This window comes from Tachypleus tridentatus, chromosome 4 (assembly GCF_004210375.1).
Source record: "Tachypleus tridentatus isolate NWPU-2018 chromosome 4, ASM421037v1, whole genome shotgun sequence".
NCBI classification, from domain to species: domain Eukaryota; kingdom Metazoa; phylum Arthropoda; class Merostomata; order Xiphosura; family Limulidae; genus Tachypleus; species Tachypleus tridentatus.
Genome location: NC_134828.1, coordinates 23,739,247 through 23,766,236, shown reverse-complemented (window position 1 = coordinate 23,766,236; position 26,990 = coordinate 23,739,247). Strand labels below are relative to the sequence as shown.

Sequence of the window (26,990 nt, the reverse complement as noted above, 5' to 3'; positions counted from 1 at the left end):
CAAGGGCTTCGTCCTCTGAGGCTGAATGTGGTCGTGATGGTTTGACCTAATGCGTACAGAATAACAGAAAACTTCTGAATGTGACAGGCAATAACACACGCTGTAGCCTAAGCCTTTTAGAAGTTATTTAGACTTACGGTTTAATTAAGACTAAGAAAACATTGCGGTAATCAGTATTACGTTTGTTTGTTTACGAGTCGTTTAATCTCGGTCTCATGTATGTTTCTGTAACAACTACGATAGTATTTCACTAATTGTAGACGAAATTATCCGAGTTTATGGTATCATCATTAGGGTCATTCTATCATCCATTTTTCTTCTTCTTCTTCTTCTGAAAACAGAAAAAAAAATCGAACATGGATGGTGACCACGTGTTAGAATTAATTAGTGTCTTCCACATGGGACAGGTCGGCGGAGGGTCGTACGTCCAGAAAATCCTGGGATCCGCTCCTATGGGAATTATTTTAAAAGATGTAACTTTTGAAGTCCACGCAGGAGAAGTGATGGCAATACTTGGCTCTAAAGGTAATAACGACAAGTTTTTTTAGCATTACGATAAAATCATTTTAGTACTGTGTGTTACAGTTAGGTTTCGTTCTAGTAGCGTAATAACGCACTTTATTTGTACTAGAAAAATTCAAATAACTTCATTATTAAAAGTACAACAGATTTAGACGTGGATTTTATAAGTTTTGTTAACGTGTAGTGAAATCATGCAAATGCTGTAATACCTCTGTACTTTCAAAACATTTGTGTGTCAATGAGATAATTCAGATAGACCATACCTATATTATCACACCCACATACTTTCAAAACAACTATGTATCAATGAGATATTCCAGATATGAAATACCGATATTGTCATACCCCTGTATTCTCAAACGGATCTTACAGCAGTGAGATATTCTCGGTAAGGTGTTTTTTTTTTCTTGCAGTATGCCTGTAAAGAATAACGCGTTAACACTAAAACAACTATGCCTAACCTGATTTATGCCTGAGTTATTCTGTAGCTTCCTGTAATTTAACAGAATGATTGAGACGAGATGTCACTATTACTAACGGTATAAATATTTGGACTGTCGTTCTGGACTTTATTATCAGTTTTATTAGTTTCGTAATATTTCTTCTAGCGAGTTCTCCGGACATCGTCTGGTGTTGCATCAGGAATTATTGTATAACTCACAACCTCCTTGTGAATATGGTAGTAATGATTGCATTAGGGGTGACCAGCGAAGAACGTAGTTAGTTTTGAAACCCCTGAAAAGGTCTGAGACAGAGATAAGTTTAGATCCTTGAAGGGTCTTAGCATGGACGATGGATTACCACATCAAAATTAAGGGTATTTGGATCTATCCATCCCTACCCAAATTTTCGGTATTCTCAGAGCAGTATAAAACTATAAAAGAAGGTAGCTTATTGTGTTGTGCCCAAAGGTGTGGTCCAGTGGGCTTAAATTGTGTTGTGCCCAAAGATGTGGTCCAGTGGGCTTGAATTTTGTTGTGCCCAAAGGTGTGGTCCAGTGGGATTGAAGTACCTTCTGCTTGTTAAAACCACTTTTCCAAATTATTATTTTTAAAGAGATATGACAATATAACAACCGTTTTGTAGCTTTTACCCCATCAATAACAGTTCAAGTTATTAACCAATCTGGTTATACCGTATTGTGGGCGGGACGAAAAGAAATTCTTATTTCTGAAAACCCATGGTTACATTTGGCCTCGCATTCCTTTTAGAGTTTGAAGTAATATGGTTTAAAATCGAAATCCCTGTCAAGAGAAATATTACAGCCTTCTGATAGAAGAGTGGTTAAGGCGCCCGTTTTCGGGATCCTCGGTTCGGGATTTCGATTCCTGTTAAGTACATAAATAGCATTTACAAAAAAATGTTTAATATATCTGACGACGGTCAGAGAACACACCGCTCGAAATGTTGAAGAAATAACAACACATATAGTAAGTTTGAGAATAATAAACCGAATAATTGCACCATTAACTTTTTACCTACAACTTTATTAGTAATTTAACATAACGTTTATATTAATCGATATCTCTTGATGATGAATAGCGACATGATATTTGTAGTCCTAATGACATTTTCTTTGGGAAGGAGCCTGGCCTGGTGATGAGGTCACTCGACTCGTAGTCCGTGGCTCCCAGGTTCGTATTCCCTTACAAACATGTTCGCCGTTTTCAATCGTAGGAGTGTTATAATGTGACGGTAACTTCCACATTTTGTTCATAAAGAGTAGCCCACGAGCTGGTGGTGTTAACTAAGTACTTTTCCTCCAGTTGACCACTTCTAAATTAGGAAATTAGGGAGAGCTAGCACAAATAACCAACGGGTAGCTTTTCGTGAAATGTAACAAACGGACCCTATTAACCAAAATGAAGCACTTGTCAACAATATTCTATACAAATGACATTCTGTCTTTTTATTTCAGTTCTGGTAATTCGAGATATCTAATTTTACTAGTTTTGGACGATTGTTAAAAACATAAGTAATGTAAGTCGTTTTTTTATGATAAACTTCAATCACAAGTTTTTTATTTTGTTTAACCAATACAATAATTTAAGAAAGTTACGATTCTATTGCTGTTTGTCACATGCGTTTCCTTGTTTCATAGTCCATCAAAAACCAGGAAGAAGATTTCAGTAGTGTGAAATCTGTTCCAGTATTTGTAAATAATTAGTGATCCATAAATCTCCTCCGTTTTAGTTTTAAATATTTTACATAAAACTGTGTAGTCCATCTAGTGTTAACACAGCCATATGTGGTTCATCTAGTGTTAACACAACAATATTTAATCCATTTGGTGTTAATACAACAGTATCTAATCTATCTAGTGTTAACACAACCATATTTAATTTATCTGGTGTTAATACAACAGTATCTAATCTATCTAGTGTTAACACAACCATATTTAATTTATCTGGTGTTAATACAACAGTATCTAATCTATCTAGTGTTAACACAACAATATTTAATCCATTTGGTGTTAATACAACAGTATCTAATCTATCTAGTGTTAACACAACCATATTTAATTTATCTGGTGTTAATACAACAGTATCTAATCTATCTAGTGTTAACACAACCATATTTAATTTATCTGGTGTTAATACAACAGTATCTAATCTATCTAGTGTTAACACAACCATATTTAATCCATTTGGTGTTAATACAACAGTATGTAATCTATCTAGTGTTAACACAACCATATTTAATTTATCTGGTGTTAATACAACAGTATCTAATCTATCTAGTGTTAACACAACCATATTTACTTCATCTTGCTGTTAATACATAGAATCTAATCCATCTAGTTTTAGCACAACCATATGTAATCCATCTGATGTTATTTAATTCATCTAATGTTAGCAGAACAGTATATAATTCAACTAGTGTTAACACAGCCATATGTAATTAATATACTATTAACACAGCCATATGCAATTCATCTAGTGTTGAAACAACCATATCTGATCCATCTAGTGCTAACACAACTATATCTAATCCATCTAGTGCTAACACAACCAAATCTAATCCATCTAGTGTTAACACAACCAAATCTAATCCATCTAGTGTTAACACAACCATATCTAGTCCATCTAGTGTTAACACAACCATATCTAGTCCATCTAGTGTTAACACAACCATATCTAGTCCATCTAGTGTTAACACAACAGTCCAGTGAATTGAAGCTTACTTTCATCAGTTTTGTGAAGCCTATTTTGTAGTTTTGTTATTCGTGACAAAAGATCGACAAGATATTTTTGCTAACCTTTTTTTAAACAGTAACAACAAATTAGTTTATTTTTCAACATCATTTAGAAAAACTTCAGTAATTTAAAATATAAATAATCCAAGTGAAGTACATGAAACATGTTTGGGTAGTAATAACGTGTAATGGAGGCTAATAGTTATTTCAAATTTACACTAATCTTATATGATACAGATAATAGTTGCTCTACTATTACAAATAATTTTGCTATATTTATTATTAATCATTAATAATCATTATTATTAATATAAATTTCTTTATATTATTCACATTTCTTAATTTTCTTAGGAAACAAAATGTTTCTGGAATTGAATAATGATAAGGTTGATGGATTATCTTTTTTTTTAACTGTAACTGTTACATGTTTTAACCCTTGTGTTTTATGTAATTAAACACCATCTTTACCCTGTACAGTGGCTCGACACAGTGGCGTATTAAGGCGTTCGACTCGTAATCCGAGGGTCGCGGGTTCGAATCCCGATCGCACCAAACATTCTCGCCCTCCCAGCCGTGGAAAGGTTATAATGTGACGGTCGATCCCATTATTCGTTGGTGAAAGAGTAGCCCAAGAGTTGGCGGTGGGTGGTGATGACTAGCTGCCTTCCCTCTTGTCTTACACTGCTTAATTAGGGACGGCTAGCGCAGATAGCCCTCGAGTAGCTTTGTGTGAAATTTAAAAACAACAACAACATTACCCTGTACACGTATTTTAGGTAAAATTATTTTAGAATCATATACTGCAAGGAAATTTTGGCTGTAACGTAAATGATGCGCCCTGCGCCCTTCATCCAACTCAAAATTATTTACTTATAATTAAACACAAAGCTACACGGTGTAGCTGTGTATGCTCTGCCCACCACGGGTATCAAATCTCGGTTTCTAGCGCTTAAGTCCGCAGCCATACAGCTGTGCTACCGGGAAGGCCTCAAAACTATATGTTAATACTGAATGTGTCAGTTAAAAGTATATACTTTTTACTGGGGCAAGCGTGGCCTAGTCGTTAGCACGTCGGAATGTGAATTCGATCGAAGACTGGAGTCTCTTTACTGCACAATCGCCATAGTTGTATTATAAAAGTAGCAGTCAAATTACACCATTCTATTATAGTAGTCTCAGAGTTGGCGGTGGATACCGCTGACTAAGTTTCCCTTCATTTTATACAGAAAAAGCGTTTTGTTTATGCACCCAGTTTCGACCTTATTAAAGATAAAGCTTCAGTTAAAATTCAGAGGTCTTGCACTGGCGGTCGGATATGGTCTACTGGTCAACGTGTTCGGACTATAAACCTGAGAGTTCATAGCTCGTGTTGTAAACATTACGCTATTTCGCGGTGTTGACTAGCTGCCTTCCCTCTAGTCTATCAATTATGGTTATCCAACTTTCTGAGGCCCGGCATGGCCAAGCGAGTTAAGGCGTTCGACTCGTAATCCGAGGATCGCGGGTTCGAATCCCTGTCACACCAAAATATGCTCGTCCCTTCAGCCGTGGGGGCGTTATAATGTGACGGTCAATCCCACTATTCGATGGTAAAAGAGTAGCCCAAGAGTTGGCGGTGGGTGGTGATGACTAGCTGTCTTCCCTCTAGTCTTACACTGCTGAATTAGGGACGGCTAGCGCAGATAGCCCTCGAGTAGCTTTGCGCGAAATTAAAACAAAAACAACTTTCTGGAAAATAGAAAATGTTAAATGAATGCTGAAAGAACCTTCTCGGACTCTTTTATTCAGGAGGCAGTTATCCCACACGGAGGAGTGATTAACCCTCTTCTGTTCGCCACGTACGTTAACAACATGTCTTTAAATGATGAGAATCATGGGTATTCGTCGCAGTTCGCAGATGGTGTAGCAGTTTGGAAAAGTTGTTACCATATTGTTTATCGCAGTTACAAATATTCAACCTCAACTTAATGAAATAAAAGAATACTGCCAAAAATATCAAGTTAAAAATCAAAGTACCTAAAACTCCATTAGTCGTTTTCGCAAAATTAACTAAACGCAGAAAAAAAATAGACACTACAGAACTGGATATAAATGAAACACTGCTCTAGACGAAAACATCAGCTAGGCCTAATATATGACACAAACTTAACATGGATTGAACACTTAAGCAATGTCAAGACCAAAGACTGGCAGCACACGAACTTTATAAGTCTAACAGGTAAAAATAGCAGAGCATCGGCTAGAAACGTAGTAAACATTTATGAATAACAAAGCAATAGAACAAATTAAACCTAAATTACAAAAACTACAGAGCACACTGCTTACAACAACATACAGATTATTTAAATGAGTTTCCTCAATAGTTACACATCAATACGCGAATATAAAAACACAGTTCGCTAAATTATTTCGCGAAAAATTGGCATAATAATAATCTACTGTGTGAGCTCGACCGTTTATGGATATTCGACGAAAATAGTCCTAAGTACCTCTAACTATTAACACTTATATTAGGAATAAAAATAAATTAAGATTTCCTAAAACTAGACATATATATATACAATTTACTGCGAAATCATTAAAAACTGTTTTTAGGTGTAAATACTCTTGCCAAAATTTAAAATGTAAAAAGTATAATGGGATCGGTTGGTGTGGTGTGGACTTTAACGTAATAGAAAATGTATTCAACACAGCAGTGTTAATATAGTTACATACATGATCCTCACCCTAAACGTAGTTAGAGTAAAAAAGTGGACTAGTTAAACTCTAGCCCTCTTACGAGTAATTAAGTAAACATAGAACAGATATTAAACAAGTGCAGGAGGGAAAAAGAGATCTTCAGAACCTGACCCTTCCAGGTCTACAAGACCTAAATACTGATATCTGGAACACAAGAACCTGATCCTTACAGGTCTACAAGACCTAAACACTGATATCTGGAACACAAGAACCTGATCCTTACAGGTCTACAAGACCTAAACACTGATATCTGGAACACAAGAACCTGACCCTTCCAGGTCTACAAGACCTAAATACTGATATCTGGAACACAAGAACCTGATCCTTACAGGTCTACAAGACCTAAACACTGATATCTGGAACACAAGAACCTGACCCTTCCAGGTCTACAAGACCTAAACACTGATATCTGGAACACAAGAACCTGACTCTTCCAGGTCTACAAGACCTAAATACTGATATCTGGAACACAAGAAACTGATCCTTTCAGGTCTACAAGACCTAAATACCGATACCTGGAATATGTGATTGAAAATTGTAGACATAATCGTAGAGAGAATATAAATGATTCAATAGAAGCATTCATTAATTTATTTTTCATTTTTAATAAATATTGTTTACTTCTAGTAAACATGCTGTATCAGGAATACTATTTTAGACTTTACTTCTGACAGAGAAAGTTCCCCCTTCATATATTTCCTTTTTGTTTTCGCACATGAGATACTTTTAGGAAGATAGGATTTGTTTATGGCACTTAAATCTTCGTGGTTTTGGGACTAGGGTAATGTTTATCACACTTGATGCCTCGTGGTTTAGGGACTAGGGTAATGTTTAAATATGAGAGTGTTTGAACTCACCTAATGAATTGACTACAATAAACATGACTTCTCTGTCAGTGTACAAACATTGCCATTATCTCGAACTATAACGTTAAAATTATTTATGTGTGAAATGAGAAGTGCCCATTTTTTTTACCTTAAACTTGTTTGTTTAATTTTTTTTGTAAGATGGCGTACAGGGGTTACTGGGTTGTAGAGTATATTCTTAAGCTTTATAAATTTTGCACAGAATGATAAAATAAAATAGGTAGTCAAAGCTCATAAAAACTGTTTTGCCCTATCGAATGACGATACAATCATAATTACTGGCAGTAGGCACTAGCCCTGTTTCTTGGTTTTGCTTATTTGTTTAATTTTGCACGAAACTGCTCAAGAGCTACACTACATGGCCAAAAGTATGCGAACACCAGACCGTCACACCTCTGTGTGCTTGTTGAACATCTCATTCCAAAACCGTGGGTATTAATATGGAGTTGGTCCCCCCCTTTGCTGCTATAATAATCTCCACTCTTCTGGGAAGACTTTTCACTAGATTTTGGAACATGGCTGCGGGGATTTGCTCCTATTCAGCCACAAGAGCATTAGTGAGGTCGGGTACTGATGGCAGGTGAGAAGGCCTGGCTCGCAGTCGGCTTTCCAATGCATCCCAAAGTTGTTCAATGGGGTTGAGGTCAGGGCTCTGTGCAGACCAGTCAAGTTCTTCCACACCAACCTTGGCAAACAATGTCTTCATAGATTTCGCTTTGTGCACGGGGCAATGTTATGATGCTGAAACAAAAAGAGCCTTCCTTCCCCAAACTGTTGCCACAAACTTGGAAGCACACAATTCTCTAGAATTTCATTATATGCTGTAGCATTAAGATTTCCCTTCACTGGAACTAACGAGCCTAGTCCAAATCATGAGAAACAGCCCCAGACCATTATTCCTCCTCCATAGAACTTTACAGTTGGCATTATGTATTCAGGTAGGTAGCGTTCTCCTGGCATCCGCCAAACACAGATTCGTCCGTCTGACTGCCAGGCAGTGAAGCGTGGTTCATCACTCCAGAGAACGCGTTTTCACTGCTCCAGAGTCCAATGGCGGTGTGCTTTATACCACTCCAGCCGACGCTTGACATTGCGCGTGGTAATCTTAGGCTTGTGTGTGGCTGCTCCGCCATGGAAAACCATTTAATGAAGCTTCTGACGAACAGTTCTTGTACTGACGTTGCTTCCAGAGGCAGTTTGGAAGTCAGTAGTGAGTGTTGCAACTGTGAACGGACGATGTTTACGCGCTATGCGCTTCAGAACTCGGTGGTCCCGTTCTGTGAGCTTGTGTGGCCTACCTCTTCGTGGCTGAGCTGTTTTTGCTCCTAGACGTTTCCACTCCACAATAATAGCACTTACAGTTAACCGAGGCAGCTCTAGCAGGGCAGAAATCGGATGAGCTGACTTATTGGAAAGGTGGCATCCTATGACAGTACAACCTTGAAAGTCACTGGGCTCTTCAGTACGACCCATTCTACTGCCAATGTTTGTCTATGGAGATTGAATGGCTGTTTGCTTGATTTTATGTGCCTGTTAGCGATCGGTGTGGCTGAAATAGTCGAGCCCACTAATTAGGAAAGGTGTCCACATATTACCTTTGCTAACTGTTCCTAATTTAAAAGCGATAGACTGACCACCAACTCTTGGGACTATTTTTCACTGATGAAAAGTGGGACTGGACATCACATTATAACGTTATCACGCTCCTAAGGCTGAGAGGGTGGGAATGTTTGGTAACGGGATCCCAACCACGATCTTCCTGAAACTATAACCATACACAGGATAATATCAGGAGAAGGAAATTAATATTCTAAATTTCCCTTAGTCATGTCTTTGTGTCTGTCTGTTCTTTAGACTGACGAAATCCAGTCAATATACGTTAACGTGTACCAGAAGAGCAAAAAACGACCCGTTAGTAAATGTTATCATGTACCAAAAGAGCACAAAATCCAGTTACTATACGTTAACATGTACCACAAGAACACAAATTTCAGTTAGTATACCTTAACATATACCAAAAGGGTACAAAATTCACTCAGTATACGTTAATATGTGCCAGGAGGGTACAAAGTCCAGTTACCATGTGGTCTAAATTTTCTAGGAAGTGGAAAGAAGACTTTACTGGAGGTAATAGCTCGAAGAGCTATGGGACTTACCCGTGGTCAAATTCTCTTGAATGACGTCCCAATGTCCACCCGCCTATTCCAAGAGCAGTGTGGCTATGTTCCCAAAAATGTGCCCTTTATACCTGGACTCACTGTCCACCAAACTCTAATGTACGCAGGAGAACTGAATATTGGATCCAAAGTATCTAACGCCATGAAAAGAAACCAGGTAAGTGACGTGTTATAGACTCTTTCCTCTTCAAAGTTATCTGTTACAGTAAAGCTGGTTAAGTGACGTGTTATAGGCTCTTTCCCCTTCAAAATTATCTGTTACAGTAAAGCCGGGTAAGTGACGTGTTATAGACTCTTTCCTCTTCAAAGTTATCTGTTACAGTAAAGCCGGGTAAGTGACGTGTTATAGACTCTTTCCTCTTCAAAGTTATCTGTTACAGTAAAGCCGGATAAGTGACGTGTTATAGACTCTTTCCCCTTCAAAGTTATCTGTTACAGTAAAGCCGGGTAAGTGACGTGTTATAGACTCTTTCCTCTTCAAAATTATCTGTTACAGTAAAGCTGGTTAAGTGACGTGTTATAGGCTCTTTCCCCTTCAAAATTATCTGTTACAGTAAAGCCGGGTAAGTGACGTGTTATAGACTCTTTCCTCTTCAAAGTTATCTGTTACAGTAAAGCCGGGTAAGTGATGTGTTATAGGCTCTTTCCCCTTCAAAGTTATCTGTTACAGTAAAGCCGGGTAAGTGACGTGTTATAGACTCTTTCCTCTTCAAAGTTATCTGTAACAGTAAAGCCGGGTAAGTGACGTGTTATAGACTCTTTCCCCTTCAAAGTTATCTGTTACAGTAAAGCCGGGTAAGTGACGTGTTATAGACTCTTTCCTCTTCAAAGTTATCTGTTACAGTAAAGCCGGGTAAGTGCCGTGTTATAGACTCTTTCCTCTTCAAAGTTGTGTGTTACGGTAAAGCCGGCTAAGTGCCGTGTTATAGACTCTTTCCTCTTCAAAGTTGTGTGTTACGATAAAGCCGGGTAAGTGACGTGTTATAGGCTCTTTCCCCTTCAAAGTTATCTGTTACAGTAAAGCCGGTTAAGTGACATGTTATAGACTCTTTCCCCTTCAAAGTTATCTGTTACAGTAAAGCCGGTTAAGTGACGTGTTATAGACTCTTTCCCCTTCAAAGTTATCTGTTACAGTAAAGCCGGGTAAGTGACGTGTTATAGACTCTTTCCTTTTCAAAGTTGTGTGTTACGGTAAAGTCGGGTAAGTGACGTGTTATAGACTCTTTCCCCTTCAAAGTTATCTGTTACGGTAAAGCCGGGTAAGTGCCGTGTTATAGACTCTTTCCCCTTTAAAGTTATCTGTTACAGTAAAGCCGGGTAGGTGACGTGTTATAGACTCTTTCCTCTTCAAAGTTATCTGTTACGGTAAAGCCGGGTAAGTGACGTGTTATAGGCTCTTTCCTCTTCAAAGTTATCTGTTACAGCAAAGCCGAGTAAGTGCCGTGTTATAGGCTCTTTCCCCTTTAAAGTTATCTGTTACAGTAAAGCCGGGTAAGTGCCGTGTTATAGACTCTTTCCCCTTCAAAGTTATCTGTTACAGCAAAGCCGAGTAAGTGCCGTGTTATCGGCTCTTTCCCCTTTAAAGTTATCTGTTACAGTAAAGCCGGGTAAGTGCTGTGTTATAGACTCTTTCCCCTTCAAAGTTATCTATTAAAGTAAAGCCGGGTAAGTGACGTGTTATAGACTCTTTCCTCTTCAAAGTTATCTGTTACAGTAAAGCTGGTTAAGTGACGTGTTATAGGCTCTTTCCCCTTCAAAATTATCTGTTACAGTAAAGCCGGGTAAGTGACGTGTTATAGACTCTTTCCTCTTCAAAGTTATCTGTTACAGTAAAGCCGGGTAAGTGACGTGTTATAGACTCTTTCCCCTTCAAAGTTATCTGTTAAAGTAAAGCCGGGTAAGTGACGTGTTATAGACTCTTTCCTCTTCAAAGTTATCTGTTACAGTAAAGCCGGGTAAGTGACGTGTTATAGACTCTTTCCTCTTCAAAGTTATCTGTTACAGTAAAGCCGAGTAAGTGCCGTGTTATAGACTCTTTCCCCTTCAAAGTTATCTATTAAAGTAAAGCCGGGTAGGTGACGTGTTATAGACTCTTTCTTCTTCAAAGTTATCTATTACAGTAAAGCCGGGTAAGTGCCGTGTTATAGACTCTTTCCCCTTCAAAGTTATCTGTTACAGCAAAGCCGAGTAAGTGACGTGTTATAGACTCTTTCCTCTTCAAAGTTGTGTGTTACAGTAAACCCGTGTAAGTGCCGTGTTATAGACTCTTTCCTCTTCAAAGTTGTGTGTTACAGTAAAGCCGGGTAAGTGCCGTGTTATAGACTCTTTCCTCTTCAAAGTTGTGTGTTACGGTAAAGCCGGGTAAGTGCCGTGTTATAGACTCTTTCCTCTTCAAAGTTGTGTGTTACAGTAAAGCCGGGTAAGTGCCGTGTTATAGACTCTTTTCTCTTCAAAGTTGTGTGTTACAGCAATGTATCACGATTGACTAAATTTGTTGGAAAGGATGGGTGAAAGGGAAGCTAAGTTTATCTGTTATACTGTAAAAATGAGGGAAGTGAAACGTGTTTCTTTCATGTGTTAGTAGCCTACGTAAAGTTTGTAAAATTATTTAGCCATGCGACAAAATACAATGTAATATTGTTGATTTGTTTCAAAAACAACAAAATACACCGAACAGATTTTTGTGCCAGTGTTATCATGTAGTTTCTCTCAGATGGGATACAAGTTTGTACTGTTTGTATATATCCGTTCACAATCACTAGAAACAAATGCGTGTGATATACAGTAACCGTAATGTGATAAATGTAACCATAGAATGGTTAATATTTAGTTACATAGTTATTTCAACATTTTGTATGTATGGTAGTCGTTCTACGTTACAAAGGATTGCACCGTCCTAAGTTGATAAATGTAATATTAATGAACAACATTCGATATAAAGTCACAAAAACGTAGGATATCTAGTTACGAATATACAGAACATCAAGTACTAAAAAACAAAGGATATAAAGATATAATAACAAATAATGAAATCATAGGATATCTAGTCATGAAATAATTTGATTTCAAGTCATGTAAACATAAGATATCAACTCATGAAAATGTAAGATAACAAGTTATGAAAACATAGATGTTAAGTTGAAACGTAGAACATGAAGCCATGAATACAAAAAATAACAAACAATGAATAAATGTTTTCGATAACATGAGGTCATGAATACAAAGGATAACAAGCAATGAATAAATGTTTTCGATAACATGAGGTCATGAATACAAAGGATAACAAGCAATGAATAAATGTTTTCGATAACATGAGGTCATGAATACAAAGGATAACAAGCAATGAATAAATGTTTTCGATAACATGAGGTCATGAATAAAAGGATAACAAGCAATGAATAAATGTGTTCGATAACATGAGGTCATGAATACAAAGGATAACAAGCAATGAATAAATGTTTTCGATAACATGAGGTCATGAATACAAAGGATAACAAGCAATGAATAAATGTTTTCGATAACATGAGGTCATGAATACAAAGGATAACAAGCAATGAATAAATGTTTTCGATAAGTACCTTTTCCAAACCCAGTGTCAGCTAACCCTATTGTTCAACACAGTAATGTTGTGGAAAAATGTCGATAACTGTTACAATTATTCTCATAAAGTAATAGAATAAAACCTCTTCTCAACGTTAACATTGTGGTTATAAATATAATCACAAGAAATATTAAATAATAATAAAATAATACACACCGAGAAACATAAGTATTTGAATGTTTGGGTTCAAACGATACCTATTACGAAATAGACAACAGTCACGCGAGGTCGTATCTGTAAACCTCTCACGGTACTTTTTGTGTGCTGGATAACTCGATTGCTTTCCATCTAGGTTAAACAAGTCATGACAGACTTAGCCTTGAACCAGGTGTCCGATAGAGAAGTCAGCACTCTCGCTGTCAGTGATTACAGACGTTTAGCCATCGGAACGGAACTAGTTAAAGATCCTGGTAAGTACTGCTTGACACTTTGTAGACATACGACAACTTCTGGTCAAGGTTTCTTAGTCATCAGGAAAAAACAAAACAGACTAAAGCAGCAATCTATCAGAATTGTCCTCACTAAGAACGTCGGAGTCTTAATTAATTTAATAGCATGTTAAGTACAAGAAAACTGATGACAATCATCAAATTGTTCTCAAATTTATGACCATTTGTCATAAGAAGACTTGTTCATTGTCTAGAATACACAAGTATTGTTGTTTTAGAACTTGCGTCACAACCAGACTTGTTCATTCTTTAGAGAACACAAGTATTACTGTTTTAGAATTTGCATCATAAGAAGACATACATTGTTTAGAATACACAAGTATTACTGTTTTAGAACTTATGTCATAAGAAGACTTATTCATTGTTTAGAGCAAACAAGTACTACTGTTTTAGAACTTATGTCGTAAGAAGACTTATTCATTATTTAGAGTGCACAAGTATTACTGTTTTAGAACTTATGTCATAAGAAGACTTATTCATTGTTTAGAGCACACAAATGTTACTGTTTTAGAACTTATGTCATAAGAAGACTTATTCATTGTTTAGAGTACACAAGTATTGTTGTTTCAGAACTTATCTCATAACAAGATTCGTTCATTGTTTAGAGTACACAAGTATTGTTGTTTCAGAACTTACGTTGCAACAAGATTCTTTCATTGTTTAGAGTACACAAGTATTGTTGTTTCAGAACTTATGTCATAACAACACGTGTTAATTGTTTAAAATACACAAAAAATATTTATTACTTTCACGTTTCCTTTGATTATATAACCATGTTTTTTGTACCAAACTCGGGTTTATGTACTTGTAATAGGCACAGCACAGCTAGCCCACCGTGTAGCTTTGATAATATAGCCATGTTTTTTGTACCAAACTCGGGTTTAGGTACTTATAATAGGCACAGCACAGATAGCCCACTGTGTAGCTTTGCGCTTAACAACAATTGTTTGTTTGAATTTCGCGCAAAGATGCACGAGGGCTACCTGTACTATCCGTTCCTAATTTAACAGCAAAAGACTAGAGGGAAGGCATCTAGTCATTATTACCCAACGTCAACTCTTGGACTACTCTTTTACCAACGAATAGTGAGAATGGCTGCAACATTATAACTCTCCTACGGCTGAAAGAACGAGCATATTCGGTGGGACAGGCATTTTTACTTCTGACCCTCAGAATGCTAGTGAAGCGCCTTAACCATGCAGGGTTACTTATTAACAAGAAATAAATTATTCTACTAGTATACTCATTTCGGACCTGAAGTATCGAATTCATATCTGGCGATGACATGGCATATTCCCTGTGAGTGCGTTATAAAAGTGACAGTCAGTCCTTTAACGTAGGTGGTGTGTGGGAGTTCCTGACTGGCTGCCCTTCCCTCGCTTAAAATTAAGAACCGTTGCAAATAGCCTTAGTAGATGTGTCATTAATAAATACATATTATATTATTATATACTAAACTTCAGACCGTTCGTGTACTAGTACTGTATTTGTCCATAACTATGGTTTCCTCCAGGTCATACTGTAAATGTACTTATCCTTATGTGTGCCTTACTTTAGGCTATATTATAAATCTATTTATCCGTGTGTCTGCATAGCTGCAGGCCATTGTCTTTGTATTTTTAACTTTTTTGTATGTCTGTCAGTCAGTAGATAGTCCAATGTAGGAAGAGGAACGTTATGAGACAAAGCTTATGTTATTGAAGTAGCAAACGTATCAATTATATACGCTTCAAATGATTCCTTATATCTAAAAATTTTGTATTATAATAAAAGGTCAATACAGTTTGACTGATTTACACGCTAGCTGAGATTAGCACGGACATAAACACAACTCCTCCTCCTTTCTATCATGGAATCCTTTCGCAGCACGTTTCTTAGTGCGCAATCCAGGTAGCGTGATTAAGACATACTGAACTATGTTCGTTAAAACTAGATTCATTTAATACTTAATGGACTTTTAAAATGAAGAGTCTGAAGTTATTGTTTTTTTCAGAAGTTTAAAGTCTATACTAATATTATTACAGAAGAGTATTTGTTATTTACCGATATCGAACCATCTTACTCTTGTTTTCCAATTTTTTTAGGATCAGATTAATATGTTTATCGCTGTTGGAAGACATCAACCCTTAAAATGTTGGTCTTTAATAATTTAATTATTCTTCGACAGTTCTTGTACTCTTGGATGAACCTACCTACGAAGTGGATCCTTTAAACAGCTATTTCATCTTATCTAGCCTGTCCAATCATGCTAAAAAGTACAAACGCATTGCTATCATCAGCATAGACCAACCAAGATCAGACATTTTTCCATTTTTGGACCGAGTGACTTATCTGTGTCTCGGAGATGTAGTGTACACAGGTAACTTTTAGAAAATAACTCATGTCCGTCATAACATTTAAACTTCGGTAATGGTTAATTAATAATCCTTAATGTTCCGATAGTAATAATTATTGTTTACTCAACTGAAATATTATATAACCCATCACTGTATTAGTTACAAGTCTCTTCAACAAGAGCTAATAACTTTGCAACTTGTAATGTAGAATATTTAATTGTGTTCATGAAAAACAAAACAGTTAAATTTAAAATAAAATAAATAAATAAGGAGTCTAATCAATGACATAATGTTTCATCTTGCTAATGTTCTAGGTCATTATAATATTTTATTTCAACGTTCATTGGCCTTAATAATACAGATTTAATGTAATACACCATTTAATTTTCAAAGTATATTAGGCTTAATGTCCCACATTTAATGCAATATTGCTTTCCATCTTCAAAGTTTATTAGCCCTAATATTACAAAAATATCGTGATTGATTTTTTATTCATTTCTGCTCATTTAAATACATTATATCTGCAAGTTCCTCACTTTGAAAATCAGTATACTTACTAAAACAATACAAAATATACGCACAGAGAAAGAGATATAACAAACATTCGGAGGCCTAACCTTCTTTAATAGCTACTTCACAAGCCCGGAGTTGTTATACATTGTAGGTGTATAGACGAAACAGAGACCGTATAGAGTAGAACGTTGAAATCGTGATGAATGTTCTATTAAAATGTGTGGTCTAAGTTTTTATTTCATATAATGTATGCATATTTTAAATAGTAATTTGTATCAGAAATATTTTGTTGGTTTTATATGATTACTTCGTTATATCATCTCTTTTCTTGTTTAATTCACGTGAGCTTCCCCCCTGTTATTTATTCAACAGTTAACAGTGATTGCCAGCTATAGTGAACATTTCAATAGCGAAAGAAAATTTGAAATTCAGAAGTCTTCATCGGGAAGATGGAAAATTTGAAAATTATAAATTTGAATTTCATCCAACATTTATTCAGGTCATGAGGGGTGTTTGTAATCTAAGCTGGGTCTTATAGGTGTCTGTATGACAACTGGTACCTCTTCTAAAATAATAATCCCAATATTTGGTAAATGTAGATCTAAACGCTTTATGAAAATAGTTTACGAGAGAAAAAAAAGCATATATTGAATAAGTCTCAAGCATTAAATGTACAATTAACCTATTATTTTAGAAATTATCAACCGGACATTCAATAAAGTTGCATTTAATGGTAATTGCACTTGTTAAAAACCCAAAAGCTCTGGGAATTTGGGAAAAGGCTATTCATATGAGTCACGCATTATTTTCCAAGTCAATGGTTCTCCTGCGAATTTGTTGAGCAGTTTTACACATGGAAAGCTGCTCTTCTTTCTGGAAACAGTACTTCCCACGGTTTTGATTATAACATGTTTCATCTTTATTTTATTTGCATTTAGTTTATAAAAATTTGCACAAAATTGAAAGCAGCCGTCTAGAAAAGTTAGGTCAATGTTGTGGTTGATGGCTCTCAAAACATCTAAAACACTGTGAGAAACTATGTATCACTCCGCTTAAAATAGCTAAACGTGATCGTTCTGGGAACGCTGGGGTAATTTATCAAAACGAAATTATTGGTAAGATTTGTAAAGTAATCGAAAAATATAATGAAAAAAAAAAAGAGAAGAAATCATTAACGAAAATTCTGAAAGGTAAGTTACAGTTTAAAAACAAAAGCAACAGGAAACATTACTAAAATATCTTAGAGTTAATCGCAACATAAAAAAATAAAATATTACTAAAAATATTGCAGCTAATACACAGTTAACAAAGAAAACATGGATCATGGCTATAAGTCTTACAGATTATTTATTGAAAAATGTTATGGAAAAGATTGGTTAAAGTAGCCAAGCATGAAAACGTAAATAGCACACACACACTCACAAAACAGGAAATTATTTTACATACAAAAATCGAAATACAAAAAGAATTACAAGACTTAAAGAACAATAACTCGGATGATGTTCCATGTAAAGTTAAAGCTATAATTCAGGATAATTTCAGACTAACTGACGATTTACGTGGCAGCTTTCTTAACTCTCTAGAGTTACTTAAGCCTAACTGAAGATGTGATGTTTTCGTTTTCTTATAACTGTTAATTAATTAAATGCATGTTCTTGAAAAAATACTCTTTTATAATAATTCTTAATAATTTACATTCGTACACAGTCATCGAACCAATCTCGTAACCATTTCTACTCATTACAGTTTATATGCTAGTAACTTTTAATATATTAAGTGTATCTTCACAAAATTTGGTAGAGTTTTAATAAACATTATGAGGCTTTTGCACACTAAGATTCATATTTTTAATGAAGTATATTTTATTAATATTTGTCTGTGAAATTGGCAATTATATTTAACTAGTACGAGAACAAAGCGGTTTTCATTCTATATTTAAATGTACTTTTCTTTGTCTCAAGATTCTCATATTTCATCCTCTTAATCACGATGTTTCAAAGTACGTATTCTGAGAGTTTCAACTGTTAAACATATCCCATAAATTTTCTGTGTTTATTTTACTTTCAATATCTAAAGTTAAACCAACTGTAAATAAAGCTGACATCACGGACCGTCTCAACGTACGTCATTGTACACGATACTCGTAACACGACACTCTCGAGAGCAAGAATGCAAGTGCGAAACAGAAAAGTGTCATACATGCCCCTGCTTCAAAAAAACAATATTGGGCTAAGTGGCTTATGTTTCCTACAACACTTACAAAAGAAACTTCCAAAGGTAATAAAATTGCAATTAGAATATATGAAAAATTTATTATATGGTTGAAAGTTGCTCTGGTTCAATAAACATTGTAGATTTTGAACCTCGTCGATCCATTTACTAAGTAGGTATTTCAGTAGTACTGCCCATTTATTTGATGTCTGTCGAATTACGCAGCATATGTGGTGTTATTTGGGCACATACTTATAAAATGTACTTTTCTTTTGTTATAAAGTTGTCAAGTTTCGAATGTGGTATATTGTGGTTTTAAATTTACCTCAGTTTAGACAATTAGAATAACACAAATGCAGTAGGCGTAACTATGTATTGTCCTACAAAAGTGCCCCCTGCAAGTACAGCGGTATGTCTACGGACTTGCAACGCTAAAATCAGGGGTTCGATTCCTCTCGGTGGGCTCAGCAGATAGTGGCTTTGCTATAAGAAAACACACACACACCCTACAAAAGTATACTATTTCTACTATCTTACTTTACATATATGTACAAATATACACATCACTATTTACTCTTAAATGTTTAAATTTTAGTTATATTTCTTAAAACATAGAAAGTAAATGAGAAATACATAGACAAACATTGATTTCATGTGCGTACCCGTGTTACGAAATTTTGCACTCGGACGTACGTACTATCCATAAGCCTTGTTTGGACCCGGGTGGGGTGTGTAAAGACAATAATTTTTGAAGCCTACATAATTCTGACAGTTGTTTATGAGTGATTTAAAGATGAGAGAAAGAATTTTGCCGAAAATGTAGAGGATTAAATCGTTTTTATATTGGTTATAAAGTTGAGCTAATTAGTAGTAGGTAGTATTAATTAAGAATTTTCAAATGATTGGTTTTAATGGCGGAGCCACTTCAGTAGATTTGCTAAATATATTGATATCTCAACAAATCATAAAGGTGGGAGGTTCTTATTTTATATTTAGCTTGTCTATATCTCCACTTCGAGTTTCTAACTAGTTAGATACCTGTACGTGTTGTATGGTGAGCGTAATAAAATATAGACTGAGCAGTAAGGTAACTGGACATGTTATGTGATACACAAAAACTGACACTTAACATTTTTTCTTAACATTTAGTTTTAAATTAGGAAATTAAAACATATAATTTTGAAACTTAAATTACAAACTACGTTTTGATGCTAATCTTATTGACGTAAGTAGTAACAGTGCTATTTAATAAAAATTTTGAAAATAACGCACAAACGTCGTGACTCATGCAATTTAACCTTCAGAAACGGAGGAGGGGTGAAAGTGCTGACGATTTACGTTGAAGCTTTAATAACTCTTTAAGAGTTAATAAAGCCTAACTGAAGATGCGATGTTTTCGTTTTCTTATAACTGTTAATTAGTTAAATGCATGTTCTTAGAAATACTCTTTTACAACAATTCTTAATCAGTTGAATTCGTACACGATTTCAGTATTTCATATTTATTTTACACACGTACACACACACGCGCGCGCATTTTATGTATGTTCCTCACTTATGAACTTCATTTGCATTACAAAAAAGAGAGTCTATTAGGGTAACGGTAGGCACTGTTGCTGTTGGATAGTTGCAAACTTTCTGGTTTATCATTTCAAAATTAGGGGACAACCAAAACAAATCACGAAGTTCTTTATAGATTAAAAGTTGTTTTTTGCTTTTGTCATTGTTTTGGTGAGCCAAATGCGTATGATAACCTACCACGCTAGAAATAAAACATTTTTTCCTCATATATACCACTTTTCTACTGACTAAATATTTCAACTTCCTTTTTTATCTGTTTTCATTATCTACTCATTTTATACATTCTTTATCTTAGAAAATTTCAAATATGTTCTAAACCAATGTTAATGAGCGTCCAAAAAAAGTTAGCAGGACATACACTATGAAAATTTTCGTCTGTTACAACTTCCAGCAAAAAAAATAATCGTTTTTTATTCCTGTAAAAATAGATTAATATACATGTAGATTTTACATCTCAAAATACAAAAAGAAATGGTTAAGAATTCTGCGAAAGTGCAAGAATGTCTGTCAACGTGATGAATGTCATTTGTCCGAATCTTTGAAAACGTATTTTTATTTTCTACTTTGAACCATTTCGTTGAATATTCGGGTTTTATCTCCCTATAGTAACATTCGTTCGTTCGCATTAGGCTTAGAGTAAAGCAACAGGAGAGAGATGCTATAAAAAGTTGAAACAAAAACTAAAGCAAGTTGTAAGAAATATAATTTATCTGTAAGCTCAAAACGAAACTATTTAAGCAAATTTTTTATTCTTGGTGACGAGACATTTAAGGAAATTTGGTTTTGTGTACAGGTAGCACAAGAATGATGATGGAATACTTCCGTAGTGTCGGTTTTCCATGCCCTGACCGGGAAAATCCGTTAACATACTATTGTAAGTGCTGAGCTGTTTATCGTTACAAAACGTCGAAATAATTAAAAATTAACGCGTTAATTTATAGATTTGTTATTATTTGTTAGATATATATGCAAGTTAAAACATGATGTATTTGTATTCGTAGGCCTAACTAAATTTTGTTGAAAATTAAACTTACATAGGACACTGTCCATAATTAATTACGAATCGCTTGTTCACAATAACCGATTTAATAATCAGTGACGAATGCAAAACGCGTTTTGTTACATAGAAGAGCGAACAACGTTTCGACCTTCTTCGGTCATTGAAGTTTCAGCGAATTTTTCGATTTGAAGTTTCAGCGAATTTTTCTTGTTTGTGTTTTTCAACTGTTTTATTAATTATTAATGTGCACTATTTATAATAGGTTTGTTTTGGCGGTGTTAACTTATAGACTTTATTTGAAAAATCAATTTAAATAAATTTCATAATTTTTAAAAAAATATCTTTTAACAACTTATCCTTAAATGAAAATGTATTTATGTTTTGTATTTTTTGTATCGTCATCGCTGTTTATTAAATTGTAAAATTACAGTTTGACGTAATATGATTTACCCAGTCATTATGGTTTACTCATTCTGCAGTAATAGTATATAAAGAAGTTCGTCTCAAAGATATAATGGACGAGGATATATCAAGCCTAACCTACCAAATTTTATTATCAAATAAATCTAATGGAAATAAACGTGTGACAGTTGGATAGGCCTCACTTGTCAAAGTAAAGCAAGCAAATAAGTGTTTGCTAGTATGATGGGCCAAATCTGCATGTAGGCGTAACCAGTTAATTTTAGTAAATCGCACCTGATGAGTGAAAATTTGTGCCAAAATTACTAAAAAAAACCCTAATGGATACAAAAAAAAAAGTTATATTAGGCTGTTGTTTACGGCAATTCAGAATATATTCTTTAAAAATAATCAACATTTTAGTCGTGAGATTCTCTTCTTTCTATTACAAAAGTTAAAAATTTATTACTGCAGACTTTTGTTTGAATTTCATATTATTTTAATAATGTTTTCATATTAGTGTGTCTGTCTACTGTGGATCGTCGTACCCGAGAAAGGTTCTTTGAATCCAGTTCACAAATTGTTGACTTGGTGGAGAGATTCAAAACGGTAGGCACTAAATATCGCAAGGTGTCAACACAGAAAACCGGAATTTTGAAAAATGGAGACACCCAATGGAAGCTACCTTTGACGGCATATGGTCAGCCATCAGGATGGAAGGTGTTCACGGCCCTTATGCGGTAGCACATATTAATATGAACATGCACGTCAATTCATAAGAATAATATTCAAAGTTAGAATTGTATTTAGAATATTTAAATTATATATGTTGATGCACAGAATGGCACCCCTCGATGACTCAAATGAAAACTTGTAGGTTTATAACGCTAATATCGGGTTATGGCATCTCTCGATGGGCACAGCGCTGACAGTCCATTGTACGCTTAAACACACACAAAATATATATATATACAGGATATTTATTGCTATTGTTTAGCCTATAGGAGCTCAGCAGTAAGTCTGAGGATTTAGAAGTCTAAAAATAGGATTTTCGTGCCTTCAATGGACACAGCACAGAAGAACCATCGTGTAAGTTTTGTTTACTGAACAACGAGCAAGACGACCACATAATATGCGTACGGAGATGGAGCTATTTTATTGCCATCTATGAGCTGCTAAGCACACTATAAAGACATAAAGCAAAGTTTTGCGTCTGATTTTTTATATCGATTTATGCTTGAGTCTAAACGTTTTACGTTGTAGTAGTTGATTTATTTATTCGTAAGTTTATATAGATACAGAGTAATATAAAATATCGATCGCGTGACGACTCTGAGAAAGAACCAGAACAAATAATAACTAATGAATTGTGTCGATGAAAGAAGTTGTTATATGTTGGCATGCGTTAACAATTAAAGTACTGTAAAGTTAATTCAGTAAATTTTGTTTCAGATGGAGTACTTACATTTAATTTGTTTGTTTGATTTAGTGCAAAGTTAATTGGATTATCTGTTATGTTCACCATGGGTAATCGAACCGCGTATTTTAGCGTTTTAAGTCCGTAGATTTACCGCTGTCCCACTAGGGGTCTTTTACGTTTATTATAGAAGTTTATTTTTATTATCTTTTTTCACCGTCTTGTTCGTTTTATTGCCTATTTACAGAAGATCATTTACGTCTTTATTTAACGTCAACAACAGCGCCTTCGAGCGCCTTACTCTCCACGTGGTGGCGCTTCCTGTTTTCTTCACCATTCTCTACCTGTTGTATTTTCCATTGGGAAATACACAACAGAGTTACATTTCACGAAATGGTTTGCTGTTCAACTGTCTAGTCGGAATATCTCTTCTAGGAGCAGGAATCACAGCACTGACCTGTAAGTTAAAACTTTTAAAGCTTTTAAAATATTCGGAGTAAAGTAACTTTTAAAATTATATCGTTGTAAGTGTATAAATTAGAGAGTAACTTACACCTCCGAGGTTTCTTTTTTATTCCTCTTTGCCTTAGTAACGTCGCCTTGACGACGTCCTTTCCAAATGAATAACAGAATCCTTCTAAAACTGTTGGCAAATTGTGTCAGCTGCACAATAAAATAAGCATTGTAGGTTTAAATTATAACTTGTCAGTTTCAGAAAGCACAATAACCGTGTGGCTAGTATGACTCATTTGTACTTTAAGAGTTCGTTATGTTCTAATAAAGTTTCGGAATGTTATAATGTTAATCTGTTTTTGCATCGTATCTCACAGGATGGCAACAAATTGTATCAAGTTTATTTGGGCCTCGGAGGCAAATTTGTTCGAATGGAGGAGACATCACGATACGAGAAAAATACAACAGGCGACTTTTATGTTAACTTAAACAGTTTCATTTACCTTCTACTTTTTTAACATAATCTCATCTTTTATCTTCTCGGCTCTTTTTGTTTGTTCCTCAAGGATTACATCACTTTTAGATTGTCTGCCTATTTATTAATGAGCTATCATTTTATAATTAAAACTGAAATCTAGTTGTGCAAATCATAAACCTCTCGAAATTTAGAGGGAACTAGTCCCCTCGGTTCTGCCATTATGGACTATTAGGCTTAATAGATATTTGTGTGATATATGAATTGTCAGGGTTTTAGTGTTAAGTGAAAGTAGCAAGTAAGAAATCGTTGAATAGGTTTTGTGAAGTGTCACAAATACACATTTATAGTTTATTCACCAGATGGTGTGCATCGGACAAGATATTACAATGAGTCTCGCCAAGGCATGTATCGAGGGCCATTGTTTATATTAAGTCGTATCGTTTGTAGTGTACCACTAAATCTTATGACAGTCTGGGCCGGGGCAACAATCATTTATACGTAAGTAAAAGTTATTTCTATATTGTTATTTCTTACTGATATAATGAGTCCGTCATCCGAGTTCTTTTGTTGTTGTTTTTTTTGTTAAACATAAGTGAACTGAATCGAATATGGTACGAAATACGTTGACCCAAACTTTTATATAAATTTTAATTCTGGTCGTTAATAGTATATCTAAAGTGATATTACTTCTGTAGTGTTTATAAACCATACTAACGTATAATATCATGATAATTTAATGGAAAAAAGAAAAAGTTCCCTTGTGACTTAATGGCAAGCTAGAGGGCTTATAACGTTAAAAATAAGTTCGATACCTGCGAATGTTGTACTTTTGATAGCCCACTGTGAAGCTTTACGCCTATAAACAAACAAATTAAAAATTCAATGAATAATTTAAAAACGACAGTTTGATGAAGATCCATGGTTATCCTTCCTCCGTTTAACGTTTTAAAATATACGTATTTTAAACGTCATTTGTGTTTACTAAGAAGTAACGTTTCTCATGGGATCATGAACCAACTGCATACTATTCCCATCAGTACAGAAGCTAGCAGGATCACGATAACCAAATGTGCAATTGCTATTTCCTGCATTCATTTATTATTCCTCCCTTTCAGATTATCGTGTTGTTTCGTTATTTATCGTTGTTGAGCGCAAAGCTACACAATGTGCTATCTCTGCTTTACACACCACGGCAATCGAATCTCGATTTTTAGTGTTATAAGTCCAAAGAGTTATCAGATGACTATAACAAAACATATCTTTTCTTTTCTTTTAATGGTTCGTTAAATGTTCTCGATTTGTTTATTCACAACTTCCGTTGTTGTTTTTTTTTTTTTTAATAATAATTTCAAGAGGAACACGTTTACGTCAAGACTGGGATAGGTGGGCTACTTTTTGCGGAGTGTTATGGGCAGTTTACACCTTTGCCGAGCAACAGACCATTGCTTTAATGATATTTGTTCGCAGCTCGTACACAGCCTTTCTTACTAGTACATGCATCTTGCTGGTATACATAATACTAGCTAGTGGAACAGTCAGGTAAGTTAACTTTAAATGTGGCTGGTAATTTTGTTTTCCTTTAAAAGATAAATAAAAATAAATGTTTTGATAGTTACGTCAATTCTTGTTAAACTTTACTTGGATACGTACATAAACGTAAAACATATTATATAATTAGCCAATTACTAGTTATTTGCATACGGTATGTAAATTATTTATAAACTTTTTTTCAAGTTTATCATTAACCCAAAAGGTGGCAGCACTGAGTAGCGTTCAAACTAAAATTGTGGAGTATGGTATAAACAAGTAACTGAAACGTTACAATTATTGTAAACCTCCATTTATATCTCCATATGTTCAAAAGAAAGAGATTTATTTAAAGTAAGTTTAAAAGCTTAAAATGACAATACTTAAAGCTCGTAAATTTCTTTGTTTTTATCATGTTACGAATATCTCTTCATCTTATATAAACGAAGATTTATAGTTTTAAACTATTACCCAAACAATTAATTATGCTCTTTATTAATTTAATTACTTACTTATAATTTTTTCATGAATTTTATTTACTGTGTTTCATTACTCGGGTAAAATAAAATATTTGTAATAAATATAAGTTTTTTTTTCAGGACAATGGCGGCTTTGCCGGATTGGTTGTATTACTTAAGTTACGGAGTCATCTACCGTTATGCAGGGGCTTTTCTGAACGAAAATGAGTTTGACCAAAATCCTTCGTTAATGAATGCACCATCTGTTAATATGACTTCCGGTGCGTCACTTCCCTGTTCCAACAACAATGTTCCAGGAGAATGCTACTGGTTGAACGGAACACATTACCTGTCCATCAAGTATCACTTTCAAAGGGAAAGTTTCGAACAGTCTTTACAATACTGGCTCAATTTTGGAATGTGTTACGTATTCGTTGGAGGCATGTGGTTCGTCAACATCATCATATATCTACTTCCGCTTCCGGCATTTATCAAGTCAAAGTTCCGCGACTAAATAACGTAGTGACATCTTCTTGCGATCAATTCCAATCAAATCAAAATTCCGCGACTAAATAACGTAGTGACATCTTCTTCCGATTAATTCCAATCAAGCAAAGCTCAAACCTTAATTATTTGGGGATTATTTTGTAAAGAAGGGACAATACTAATCCGAGAGCTACACTCGTGCAATATTACATGAACTTCTAAAATTTATACATACAAACATAGACACCTTTTTAATGTGTGCTCCAAACTAATAAGTTACAGGAAACTGTATCCACTTACCAAAACATCTTTTGTGAGTGTTATTCACTCCACTGAATTACATAAAACTACGTTCACTTACCGAGATATTTGTTGTCAGTGGTGTTCACTCTACTGAATTACAGAAACTACGTCTACTTACCTTGACATCTTTTATCAGTTGTTCACTCACTGAATTACATAAAACTACGTCCACTTACCTAGACATCTTTTGCTAGTGGTATTCGCTCTACTGAATTACAGAAACTAGACTTTCTTTTTGTGATGATAAGAAACCCACTTGAAGTAAAACTTGTAAGACTT

General features: G+C 35.0%; 1 protein-coding gene across 1 annotated transcript; it reads left to right on the top strand.

The window, feature by feature from the left end:
• Nucleotides 1-16: 16 nt before the first annotated feature.
• Nucleotides 17-26,772, top strand: LOC143248682 (ATP-binding cassette sub-family G member 5-like). Its single transcript, XM_076497291.1, has 10 exons — nt 17-525; nt 9,425-9,657; nt 13,394-13,511; nt 15,718-15,909; nt 20,984-21,064; nt 22,110-22,329; nt 23,254-23,465; nt 24,297-24,435; nt 25,291-25,476; nt 26,064-26,772. The coding sequence occupies exons 1-10, from the start codon at nt 357-359 to the stop codon at nt 26,434-26,436; spliced, it is 1,923 nt and encodes a 640-aa protein (XP_076353406.1). The 5' UTR covers nt 17-356; the 3' UTR covers nt 26,437-26,772.
• The last annotated feature ends 218 nt before the right edge of the window (nt 26,773-26,990 follow it).

What these genes read in the sequence shown, in the direction of transcription:
- LOC143248682 (XM_076497291.1), top strand. Translation starts at nt 357, where the DNA reads ATGGATGGTGACCACGTGTTAGAATTAATTAGTGTCTTCCACATGGGA. An exon ending in CGGAGATGTAGTGTACACAG is followed by an intron (nt 15,910 to 20,983) that starts GTAACTTTTAGA and finishes TTTTGTGTACAG; the next exon opens with GTAGCACAAGAATGATGATG. An exon ending in GTGTTCACGGCCCTTATGCG is followed by an intron (nt 22,330 to 23,253) that starts GTAGCACATATT and finishes GCCTATTTACAG; the next exon opens with AAGATCATTTACGTCTTTAT.